The sequence below is a fragment of the Pelodiscus sinensis genome, chromosome 5 (assembly GCF_052426305.1).
Source record: "Pelodiscus sinensis isolate ZL-2025 chromosome 5, ASM5242630v1, whole genome shotgun sequence".
NCBI lineage: Eukaryota > Metazoa > Chordata > Testudines > Trionychidae > Pelodiscus > Pelodiscus sinensis.
In genome coordinates this window covers 58,261,950-58,274,610 of record NC_143056.1, presented here as the reverse complement: position 1 = coordinate 58,274,610, position 12,661 = coordinate 58,261,950, and the positions used below count along the sequence as shown (strand labels likewise).

Genomic DNA, 12,661 nt, shown 5'->3' with positions numbered 1-12,661 from the left:
AAAATCCTGTTTAAAATGTTAATCGGTTAAACCATATGTTTAACTGGTTAACCAGCTGGCTGTGTTGTGTGTGCGTGAGGGGGGGGGGAGGGCCCTGGAGCAGCCCCCTTCCAGCGGCATAGTGGAATTGGCTGGAATTGGGTGGAGGCTGCTCCATTGTGGAGGGCTGCTCTGACCAGTTCTGCTGTGCTGCAGGTGGGGAGCTGCTCGAGCCGGGCCAGGTGCCAGTTTACTGGTAACCCTGGTATTCATGCCAACGATAAGGCAATGCTTACTGGGTAACTGGTTACTCCTTTATATTCCTAATTTCCATATGGGGCTTCCAAGGAGCTGGCATTTCCTCCTGCCATTTCCCCCCTCTGCCCTTTGTTTATCTTGACTTGTAGAAGAAGTCTACAAGTTTTCCCCTTGCTTGTAAACGCCAGGCACATCTACTGTGACATATAAATAACAAGATGACTTCTTAGTCTACATAGCCAGAGAAAAGGGATCTCTTACATATCTGAACACCTGGAACACAGTTGGGCAGGCATCTTTATCCCCATTAAATGGGTGCAGAAGCCGAGGTGCATGGAGGATAGAGTATGTTACCCAGTTATAAGGGGGCATCCTGGGTTTGGAGAGGTTTATAATATAGGCTATGACTAGACTGCAGGCTTCTTTCGGAAGAACCTTTTTTCGGAAGAGAACTTCCAAAAAAACTTCTTCAGAGAGTGTCCACACACACAAGCGCATTGAAAAAGCCATCTGCTTTTCCGAAATATAATGTCCACACCGAATGGATGCTCTCTTGCATTTAAGCTGTGATTACTATGGACAGAGTGGCCACCAGAGCACCTGTGCTTTTTCCCTCTTTCCTCTTCTTTCGAAAGAACTCCTTTGTGCCCCACACATGCCTTTTCCCAAAAGAGCTCTTTTGGAAAAAGGCTTCTTCCTTATAGAAAGAGGATTACCAACGTCAGAAAACCCCCTGTTCTTTCCATTTACTTTTGGACGATCGCGATGGTAGTGTGGACGTAATTCACGGCCCTTTTCCCCACAAAACTCAGTAGTGTAGCCATACCCACAGCTGGCTGGGAAAGGATTTTTGTTTTCGGGGTGGGGAGAAAGGGGATCAGCAAAAATGAGCAGCACTTACTTTGCAGCGAAGATGTTATTTGACGTTTGGGGGCATTCTGCTCAGACCCTGAACTTTTTGGGTGCCAGTTTTCGGCCAAGATTCTGCCTCCCCCCCCAAAAAAGCCATTAAAAACCCCGAACCCACCCGACAGCTGTTCCACTGAAAACCCTTGGGATGGAAACCTAGTTTCTCCGGTGAGCGTGAAACTCCGCGCGGCGGTGGAGCCCCCTCGCAGCCCGCCAGGGGAAGAAAGTGCGTGGCAGCCGGAGCCCGGGAGCTGCTGCCGCCAGACGCCCGGCCCGCGCGAGCAGGGCTCTGCTGCGGTTCCCTACCTGCTCAGGGCGGTGGCTTCGGAGCGGAGCAGCCCAGCAGCGGAGCACTTCCTCTGGCGATAAGATCTTCGCCCTCTTTCGTCACGGAGGCGGTTGCTGCTGCCGCTGCACCGCTCGCGAGCTGCGTCTCTGAAGAAGCTGCTGGGAGAGGGGCGCGGCGGTGGGGCCGGGGGAGCAGGGAGCGATGCACTGCCCCGGGCTGCGCCCCAGGAACCTCGCCGCTCCCGGTGACCCCGCTCGCCATGTGATCCCGGCGGGGCCGAGGCTGGCTCCGAAATGGGAACCTTAGGGAAGAGGAAAGAGACCCGTAAGTTTGCCGCGACTTCGCTTATCCCCCCCCCCCCATGTCTCTCCACGCGGCAGCTCCCGTCCCCAGCAGCGCGAGGAGGTGGAGGGACGGAGGGTGCCTGCGGGTGATGGGGGGGAGAGGTGCAGGGCCCATGGACGGGCAGAGCCGTTCCCCGGACACCTCGCGCTGCCCTGGCGCTGGGCGCCCAGACCCGCTCGCTGGAGACCCCGCGCTGGCCTAGGGCCCGGGTGGCTGGGACAGAGGCTTGCGGGGAGGACGGGATGAAGTGACCCAGCAGAGGAAGAGGCGCTGTGAAGGCTGAAATCGAGGATGGAGTAGAGTGTCTTGTACAGCCCCTCGCTCTCCTGCCCACTGACCCCGGGGCACAGAGGGCCGGGAATGCGGTGGACAGCAGATGCTATCTTGAAGGTAGTAGTAGGGTTGTTAACTTTGCCGGCTTTCAAAGCGGGCTGGGCTGGGAATGCCTGAGGGTTGTGCCCTAGCAGGCGTGCTGCTAAGGCGTGCGCGTGCTTCTCTGGCTGCTGCAGGAATGACAGAGCCCGTGGAGTCACCTCGCCCTTTGGGGGACCATGCTTTAGTCTATATTGGAGGGTGGTGTCAAGAAAAGGCACCCGAGAAAACAACTTTGGTGCTAGCGCTCCCACGTGGGAAACGCCACCTAGCGCTGGGTGTTAGCCCATAAGCTCACATTGATTACTTCGTGTTTTCTCTTTCCCTTCAAAAGTTGGCAGTGGAAATCCAGGGTGGAAAAAACCCTGTTCTTTTCCATTTCCCTTCCATGCTAACTCCTCTGAGTGGAGATATTTTTTAATTAGTTGATGAATTCAGATAATGTCATTGATCAGTTAACCTCTGTACCCAGCAGAAAGCGCCTTGCTGTAACAAGGGTAGGAAATCTAAGGCCCCGGTCCGGACTGGCTTGCCTGGTCCAGCTCCCCAGGCTCAGGTCTCCTCCCCCAGCATTGGGGAGCCTGTGCTAGCACTCCAGCCCCTTCCCCCTTCATCTCCCCCCCCCCAGCCTCTCCGTGGGGCTGGAGCACACAAAATCTACTAGTCTGGGCATCGCTAGGCTCTGGTGTGTGCAGGGAATGTGGGGAGCATTGCTCTAATGGAAAGCCATGTCAGTGAGATTTTTTTTTTTTTTGCTTCTCACTTGTGTGATGTCCCTGACTCATTTTTTTTGGGAGGGTCAGTGGCCCAAAAAAGGTTCCCCATTCTTCAGTGTAAGCAATATGGGGTGGGACTGTCTTTATTCTGTGCATTGTTCATTTCTGAGTGCATTCGTCGCACCAACCAAAATAATACACCTGCTACATGTAACTTTTGTTTCCCTGCGATTATAATGTTATGATGTAGCAGCCTAGCTTGAAGGGAATCCGCAAAGAGCACCTTGTAAGCTGATTGGTCCCTTCCTGTTCCATAAAATGAGAATTTGAGGTCACACAACAGAGCTAAGAGCAGGAAAACTTAAGACAAAATAGAATACAGATTGATATATTTTGTGCGGTGAATTCTAACTTCAAAAGGAATAGATAGAGCAAATGCTGAACAGCCCTATCAGCACCATCATAGGCTAGCTTTGCATTTCTAGAGATCTGGTTTAAAGCATGCTATACATGACAAATGAAATGAGTTTTATGGAGTATTCTACACAGCACTCTGATGGCATAGAAATTTGACTGCAATCACCTAATTGCAGATAAGGATTAAAATTCATTGCTAATACTATGGAGGAGGGGGTATACTCTTTATCAGGCAGGCATAACTCCCCTTGGTGCCCAGACCCAGTGTCAGGGATGCCTGGATGCTACTTTCAGCTCTGACATTAAAATCAGTTCCTCTGTAGCGTGTCTTTCCTTTTGGTAATATAAAGTGCGGATTTACAACAGGAACAGTTTTGCTCTAAAACCTACCCTATAGGGCTGTTGCTAAATTGCATTAATATATTAAGTACCTTGGTTATGAAAAACTGTTTGAATTGCACCTAAAACTATGGGGTTAAAACATAAATGTCACTGCAGGGTTGAAACTGTCCATGAAGGAGTTCTGCACTACTTCTTACTGTACCGAGTTTTGTTCCAGGCAATGCCATCTATGTCTTGCTTACCCATCTGTAAAATTCAACAAAAATATGATTTTTAACTTTCTCTCTCAGAAGATGTTTCAGTGACTTATTTAGGAAGGGTTTGTGGGTGCAACTTATCTTCTTTGGAACAGCTGAATCTTTTTGAATGGTGCGGTGATTACTGACTGGGGGAACTATAGGGCCATATTTTCAAAAGTGTTTCAGAATGGTGCCTGAAGCTTTGCAAATGCAAATTTGAGCACACATTTTCTTATCTGTGATTTTGTACTTTCTGAATCTATTGTGTTTGCATGAAAATTGTAATTTGTATTCACAAGTAAGGTAACACTCAAATGCTGTTTGCAACACAGATGCTTTTGGTACCTACAAAACCTTAAAGTGTGAAAAATTCATGTCTAAAAATAGGCACTTGCAGAATTATGAGTGCAATTTTAATGGTCACCTTGGAAAGTCTGACCAGTAAAGTTATTTATACATTCAGTAGTAACTTAGCGAAAAAAATTCAGTATAAGTGGACATTTACAGGAGCAGTTAAGAGTAGGGACAAAACATAACTATGAAATATTCCATGATAAATTCATGCTGCTATTTCAGGGATGAGCTCTATCATTTCCTAACAGGTTTTTTTTTTAATGAAATGCCTTACCAAATTGTTTAGGGGTTTGATTATGGGCTTAAATCCATTCACTTTCACCATAGTGCCCACGTGTAAATATCCATAGACTGGAAGGTCATTACTAGGATACTTTCCCAGTTTGTAATATCCATTGTTTGATTTTTACATAAATGTTCAGATTATATTAATGCCTGTTGTTTTCTTTGGGAATGAATGATGTTTGCATTAAGATTAAAGTGTATATATTTTAAAAATGAAGAGCTCTATAACCATATGCTGTAAAGATCCACATTTTCAGGGCAAAATATAGTTTATATAAAGAGGTTTCTTTGGTGCATTTGCCAAGTGGGAGGGTTATGTTTTTCACCAACCCAATTCCAGGGAGTTAATTGCCTTTTAAATCTCTCCTCCTTTTCCAGTCTGCATCCGAGGCTTGTGTGAAACTTGACTATTGTCCTTTCCTTTAGGAAACCTGCAAAAGGATGCAGCACTGCCCCTAAAACAGCACTTGAACTGAAGCCCATCAGTCGTGCCTCCCATTCAAATCCTTCCCAGGTCACTGAGTTGAGAATAATGATGCCTTTGGGACACTTAGCCAAAGGTGCCAGCCTGGAGAACCTTCTTGAAACCTGCCTTCAGTCTTTTGGTGAGTGTCCTGATGTGAAACTCTTTTTTTTTTCATCTGTGTAAATGTTTTCACATATTTTTACAGTGGCAGTTTAGGTAATCTGAGACATCTAAAGATAGTCAAGTATTTGAGATTTAATATATGCATGGAGCTATACATTTATGTCCTATGCTAAGAATTTAGAATGATTTACACTTTTTTGGGGGGGAAGACTTCCTGATCAGTATAATAAAGTTGCCAGGCATTTTGAAATTAAGAGATTTTCATTTCATTTTTTGTTACTCCATGGCATAATGGAAAAATTCTTTGCACTTGGATGGCTGTGTAACAAGAAAACATTGCAAAATGGAGAGTGCAGTATTCACAAACTGTGTTTTTTTAAAAGTGTTTATATCATCAGAACAGAAATTAGAAATTCCTTCTTTACTGCACCTGTGGACTAGGTACAGTAAAGAAGGAATGCATGCTTGTTATTTAATCAGACGAGATACTTTAAAAATCGGCTCTTACAGAGAAAAGATTCAAGTGAAAAGCCCAATCATGTACTTTTTATCTTATGAATTATTCATGACTTTTTTACTTTCACCAACATAATATCTACTTTGAAGAGCACCATTTGAAATGTATGCTGTATGCAAGACACATATGAAAAAGGTGCTTTCTAGTTTCATTAGCAAATGTTATTTTTGATATTTTATGGAATCAGATGGAGGGCTTCTAAGCCTTTACACAGAATAAAGATTGAAAATACTTAAAGATTTCTAATAATCTGTTTTTTTAAATGATGTATTTCTTCGACCAATGCCATTTTCTTTTATTGCTGCCAAAATTGCAGCTTTCCATGCTATATGCTGGATATTTCAGTCCTAACAGAAGCTTGTGCATTCCCATTTATGTGTAGAATTCACCTTTTTATAGCTGTAAACACACATAAAGACCCTGGATTTTTCAAATGCAGGTTAAACTGAGTATGGCAGTAATTTTTTCTAAATGTCCAAAAAGCTATTTGTTGTCAATTGCAATAAATAAATAAATAAATAAAATAAAAATTTAAAAAATAGGGCAGTAGAAGTTGTATTTGTACATATGCGTAGGGTGAGTTTCAGTTTCATGGTTTTCTTTTCAGAGAAGGATTTACAGGAACTAAATAATACTTACTATTGATATGGTACGTTACCTCTTCAAAGCACTCTACAATGATTAATCCTTGCAATACTCCAGTGAGGAAAGCATGTATTGTTACTTAGTGATTACAAAGAACTTGCAAGGGAAGACATATCTGCAGAAGAATAGAACTCACAATGCTTTTTTTCCTCCATCCAGTTTTAATCTACAACCTGAATTTTACTATTTAAGAAAAGCTGTTATATCACTAATAAGCCTTCACTCTTGCAAAAAACAAAAACAACATACACACAACCCCCCCCCAACCAAACTAATGTGTATATCTCCTTGAACAAACTGTGCCAAAGCAAGCACTAAAGTAAGCCTAAATTTAAATCTGAGCTCATTAATCAAGCTTATTTCAATTTGTACCTGTATTTTTATAAAAGAAAAGGATTCTACTTGTTTATATTAAGCTAGCAAAATGGTTGCAATGACTTATTTCAAATGTTTGTGAAATATTGATTCCACTGACTTCAATGGGGTGTTTCTCATGGATTTCAGTGGGCCGGTATTTCATCCAGTATTCCTATTTGTTTTAGTCAATGTGCGTATTTTGTGTTATAAAATTATATTTTAATTCTTCTAAATGAATGATAATGTGTATAATAATGTGTATATTTTATATAAGGGCTTGCTTGAGAGACCTGTGTTGTCCTGTTGAAATCCACACATTTTTGTATAAGCCAAAGGCACTTCTGTCTCTTCCTTTTACTGAGTTTATACAAATAGTAGCCTTTCCATATGTTTTGTTTTCCTTGACATTGTATATATTTTTAAAATATCTTGGGACTTTGCAATATTTAGATAAGGCATGACATGAGGCTGGCACAACAATATAACAAAGACACTGCTTACAGAGGGTTCTTTTGGGGGTTAAATACAAACATCTTGCAAATAGCCTTTGCTGGAGTCCATTTCAGGAAAGGGAATGGGGAGACAAAATTCTCTCTCGGGTTTAAAAAAAGGTGCTGAATTAGTACAAGTCAGTCACTAAGTGAGTCCCCTCTATGCCTGAAATTTTAGTGCATATGATGGACAGTCGCAAGACTAGTCCAGATGGAATATGTCTTTCTTCTGCATGTTTGAAAATCACTCTAGAAAACACTCTGATTTGTAAGGTTTTATATATAACCACCTGAATAAATCTAATGCTAGAAATTGTGCAGTTTTACTTTAATGCTAGAGCTGCATTTTATTAAATTAATATTTGAAACACAGTAGGAAAGCTAATGCTTAGCATTACTTGGAGAAAGTTCTCTGCTATGAAAACTAAATATATAATACCTTCAAAGGAAGGCACACCACATAATTTAAAATACATACTATATTGTATGTTATGCCATGCCATTAATATTTGCAGTAGCATGTAGAGATCCCAATCAGGGATCACATCCCCATTGTGTTGAGTACTGCACCCAGACAAACTCTTTGAAAACTGATACATGTAATGGGAAGTAAAAGATGGGAGTGCTAATAGAGTGTACGTGGGAGCTGACAGCCCTACGCCATATCAGAAATGATAATTAGCTCAGGGCTAAGTCAAGTAGTTTTAAAAATGAAGACAAGTAGTTGGCACTTCTTTTGTGTTATGCAAATGAAATGGGGAAATCAGTAAAGGGATACAGTGTTTGAGGAAGGTGGACTTTTTGCAGCAGTGTGGTGAATACATGTAAGGAGAGGTAGGGGGAAGATGACCTTTGCCAAGAACTGAAAGGAGCAAGTCGGAGTGACAAGGTGTGATATAAAGAGGGTCTGAATCAAGTTTTTAGTGGAAGGTTCAGATCATGGAGATTTGCTTTTTTTCTCTTCATGCAAAATTTTAGGCAGAGAGGGGGCTGAGTCAAAGATAATGGGCCTGAATGTTAGGAAGGATTGTAGTGTTGTATGTATTGATGATGAAAGTGGGGAGGGCTTTAGGGGAAAGATGAACTCAGTTTTGGCTACGTTGAGCATAAAGCGATAGTTGAACATCTACAAGTTTTTAGAAAAGACAGATTTGAATTTTAGTTTGGAAGGAGGGGGTTTGAAGAGGAAAAGTACATCTGAAGCTATGTCTACACTTCAATGTAAGCCCAAAGTTAGTAGAACTCAAAGGTAATAAATCCAGGGTCTGCTAACATGGCTTGAGCATCTATGCTTCTTTGTAGCAGATTAGGAATGACTGAACCCAGCATCTACAGTGCCATTATATGGGCATCAGTCCATCCACCCATATTCCAGATGTCTTAAAGGCTTTCAAAAATGTAGCCACATTAGCTTTTTGTTCAGATGCAGCATGAGGAAAAATGTGAGTTTCCAGAGGAGAAAAACACAGCCCATGGCATTATAGAATACTTTTGCTGGGCTCCCTGACCATGAGTGCAGTGAGGCTATGTCTACATTGTAAATCAGTGGGGCTTTATCCTTGTGTCCTAGTTTGACTCAGGCTTGGACATGCCATATTTGTGTGGTCCCAACACCTCGGATCTGAGCCCTCGGATACCATGATTTTGTGTAATGGAGGGTGGTTAGGCTTGAATCTGAGTTTGAACCCTGGGTTTACACTGAATAGTAGACATATTCTGGGCATGTCTAAACTACATCCCTCTTTCTAAAGAGGGATGTAAATTAGACAGGTTGAAATTGCAAATGAAGCTGGGATTTGAATTTCCCACGCTTCATTTGCATAATGGCGGCTGCACATTCTTTTGAAAACAGGTATTTTGAAAGTGAAACTGCTGTCTGGACTTGGTTCTTTCAGAAAAAAAACCTTTTTTCGAAGCATTCTGTACTCCTCCAAAAATGAGGTTTACAGGATCTTTCAAAAAAGAGCCTCAGAAGAGGCTATGCAGACATTGATGAGACCTGTTTCTGTGGAATAAAAGGATGGAAGCTGGGTTGGAGAGCCCAAGTCACAGCACCTGTACTAGTATTTTCAGTACACAACTAACACCGTGGTAGTGTGAGTCTACCTTGGCTGGGACGCTCGCTTTCAGCTACAGAATAGACATAGATTTAGCGTGTGGTAGTTAGTGCTGCTGTAGATTTATTTTCTGGCTTGCTATGCACTACAGCACTACATCTCAGAGCAGACAAGTATCAGGAAAGAGAGAGCCAGAACCAAAGCAAAAATGTGAGGGAAGGCATGAGACTGCACAGAGGGAGGTCAGCTGGGATGAGTTGTCACTGGGGCAAGTGCAAGGATTAGTGAACGAAGTGCATGAGAGAAATCACAGTTTCAGTGATGGGGAGAGGGTGGTGAAGGGAGTAGAGAAGGGAAGGTGCCCTTTGATAATGCCAGTTTTCTTTTTGAAGAATGTAGCAAGATCCTGAGCAGAGGAGGAGGAGGGTTGGAGTAAGTTGCAGGGGGCAAAATGGACTGAGGCTGCGAGTTTGGGAATAATGAAAGTGCCAAAGTAATACTGTCTGGGTAAAGATGCAACACTTTAGGAGAGAGTGAATTTGGTTGCTTTTCATTAGAAGTGTATTTCAAAAGCACAGATAACAGAGTGTTTCACCAGCAATGACAATGGGTCTGAAAGCTCCTGTTGAATCCAATGTTTTCATATCATGTCCATTAAATTTTCAAGTCAAAAGAAACATTTTCCATTTGATACCCTGCAAACTCAGCCTTGGGCTCTGCAACTCAAACTGGGTTCTGCCTCTTACCTCTCTGCCAGTAATAAAGATTCTTGAAATCTTAATTTTGTTGATGCTTGAAGCAGAATAAAAGCTGTTCTTCCTCAGCTGTATTGGTTCTGTGGTGCTGGTAGTAGTATATGTGTCTGATATAACTTGTCCTAACTTGAGTAGGACACTTCCATTTTCAGTTGCTTCTCTGACAGAAATCTTTGCTTGTGAATGAGGCAGGCAGCAAGCTGTGACACAGGGCACGTCTAGACTACAGGGTTTTGTCGACAGCAGTTTTGTCGACAAAGCTTCTGTCGACAAAGAGCGTCTACACTACATTCAGTTCTGTTGACAAAGCAAGCTGCTTTGTCGACATGGCAGTGTAGCCGCAAGGACGGTTTACATGCAATAACGCTTTCTGTCGACAGAAGGCGTTATGCCTCGTGAAATGAGGTTTACCAGCGTCGACAAAACTGCTGAGTTCTGTCGACGTTATGTCAACAGAACTCAGCGGTAGTGTAGACGCAGGTTTAGTTTTGTCGACAAAAGTCCACTTTTGTCGACAAAACCCTGTAGTCGAGACACACCCACAGAAAGGGCTAAATGCATTTCACAGATGATCTAATTTTAAATTAATGAAGCTCAATGTTGATATTTTAAGTCCAGAAAGTGTGATATTTCTTCTCACAGAATAGACTGGCTGGCCAACAGCTTGAAAGAATGTGATGGTCACTGGGTGATCATGTCTATCCGCTCTACCTACTCTGAGTACGGAAATGTGAATTGTTCACGACACTGTTTACACTAGCTTCTTCTGTAATTATAAGCACAGAATTGAGGGATTTTAGATCCATTATGTAGAAATCTGTGGTAGCTGGTGTTTTTTACGTGTGTGTGTGTGTGTATAAGTAAAATATTTTATAAGAACCCTGATCCTTTCCTGTATTTGTGATGTTGTATCTCTCCCAGATAAGTCTACCTTTTGGGTTTATCGTGTTTAAGGTTTGAGATGTCATAAGAAAACTGCAGCTAATGTGTTCCAGAACTAGTGCAGGCTTTAACAACTGCTAAGCTCATTCATTTGAAGCCTAGGGTTGGTTTAGAGTAAGCTGAAATATTTTAAGTGTTACCAAAAATGTTAGAAGCATGTTTTAAAATTCTAGTGTAAACAGGGCAAGTTCTATTTTAACTTGCATTAGGTAGTATAATTGACCATTACTTTAAAAATGTATTAGTTATAATGTCTAAAAACCCACCCTTTCTCCTAAATCAACCCGCCCTGGGGGAAGGTGAGGTTGGTGGAAAGTGGAGGCTTCCACTCACCCTTTTGTTAAGGGGAAATCCTGGCCCCACTGAGGTCAGTGGAAGCTCTTTTCTGTGGCTAGGATTCACCATTACTGTCTACTTGCTTAGAGTGCTATAACATGAACAGACACCTTTTACTTATGTGACAAACCCTGCGTTGTGCTTTAAAAAGCAGTTCAGGCTTCCTCTAGTGAAGCTGCAGGGACCTTAAGTCTTTGAAATAAATAGTATATGCATCATTCTGTCATAGCAGTTTTTCAGTATGATTCTTTACTTCTGCCCTATGAACATGGTTGGTTAGTTAGTTTGTTTTTTTAGTGTTAATGAGACAATGCTTTTCTGTTCCTGTATTGCATCTCTTCTTGACATCCTGGGCACTCTTCAAGTCTCACTACAGACCTGTACATTCAAAACTGCAAAGAAGAAAGCTTATTAGAAAAAGGATGCTTGAAACAGCTTCCTTAAATGCATGTCAATTCATATCCTTAAGGCTGTTTCTTTTACTAAAGCTTTAAATAAAAGAAAAAATTATGGAAAGACTATTAAAATACATTAACTTACTGGAATGGAAGGACCTATAGATCTCTTTCTACACTTCAGTCATCTTCTGATGGACAAAATGGTGCCTGTTAGAATGACTCATAATGTCCATACAGGCACAATACACTTCCTTGCATAATGCATTGCTTCCCTTAGTAGATGTACCATTCTGCAATGACATACAACTATGTGGTACGGTCCTGCGCTTGGAAAACGAACTGTGAAAAACTACACTGGAAATAATTGTTCAAATATATGCAGTACTCCTATAATCAAATATTTCATTTTAACCACAAAAACCAAGATTCTGACCACATAGCTAGATTGTGCTATGCAAGATATCTAGAAGTGGTAACCCCAGCACTGCAACCAAATTTTAATTTGGATAATTCCATTTTGCCTACAACTTCTGCCTGCAATTTCAAATGATTATCCTTCACTTCCTGATGATAACGGCTATAATATTGCTTGATTAGTGCTAAAGAGCACTTCAGTCACTGCAAAAGTTATATATTTATAAGCACACATTGTAGAGTCAGAGTAATATATTTTGTGAAGCACTTTGAGGCCTATGTAAACGAAAGTACTCTATAGATACTTATAATATAGTGATACAAATCTGGGGATGGTGCTGGCAGTTGGAATGTACTTCCCTTTCTACCATGCCCTGAAATTACCAGTAAGTGTTTTGCAAAATAAGTTAAATACATTTAAACTTGTCTGCACCTGCTTTATAGATTAGAATGCTTCCATAGCACTTACTTTTCTATTGTTTTGAAGAGGATTGATAATTTATAGCACCTCCAAGAAGGTAAATCTTGCTCTGGTTTTACAGACTGGCAAACAGACGTGTTAAAGGTGAATTAAGAGAAAAAAATAGGTATGTCTCTTTTCTCTGAAAGATTTGTTCAGTATTTGTCCTCCTTTATCTTCCACCCTTTTTAGTGT

The 12,661-nt window shown here is 41.7% G+C and overlaps 1 protein-coding gene across 3 annotated transcripts in view; it reads left to right on the top strand.

The window, feature by feature from the left end:
- The first annotated feature begins 1,434 nt into the window (after window positions 1–1,434).
- The window catches only part of RASGRP1 (RAS guanyl releasing protein 1), an 84,948-nt gene continuing 73,721 nt past the window's right edge, over window positions 1,435–12,661 (top strand). For 2 of the 3 annotated variants that reach the window (XR_012903418.2, XM_075927038.2), the window contains exons 1-2: window positions 1,436–1,759; window positions 4,932–5,110. Coding sequence is in view for 2 of the 3 variants with exons in the window: in XM_075927038.2 (XP_075783153.1) it covers window positions 5,038–5,110 (73 nt within the window). In the remaining variant the exon portion in view is untranslated. Of the gene's footprint in view, window positions 1,760–4,931; window positions 5,111–12,661 lie in introns of all 3 variants that reach the window. The other variant, XM_075927039.2, reaches the window with a different exon arrangement.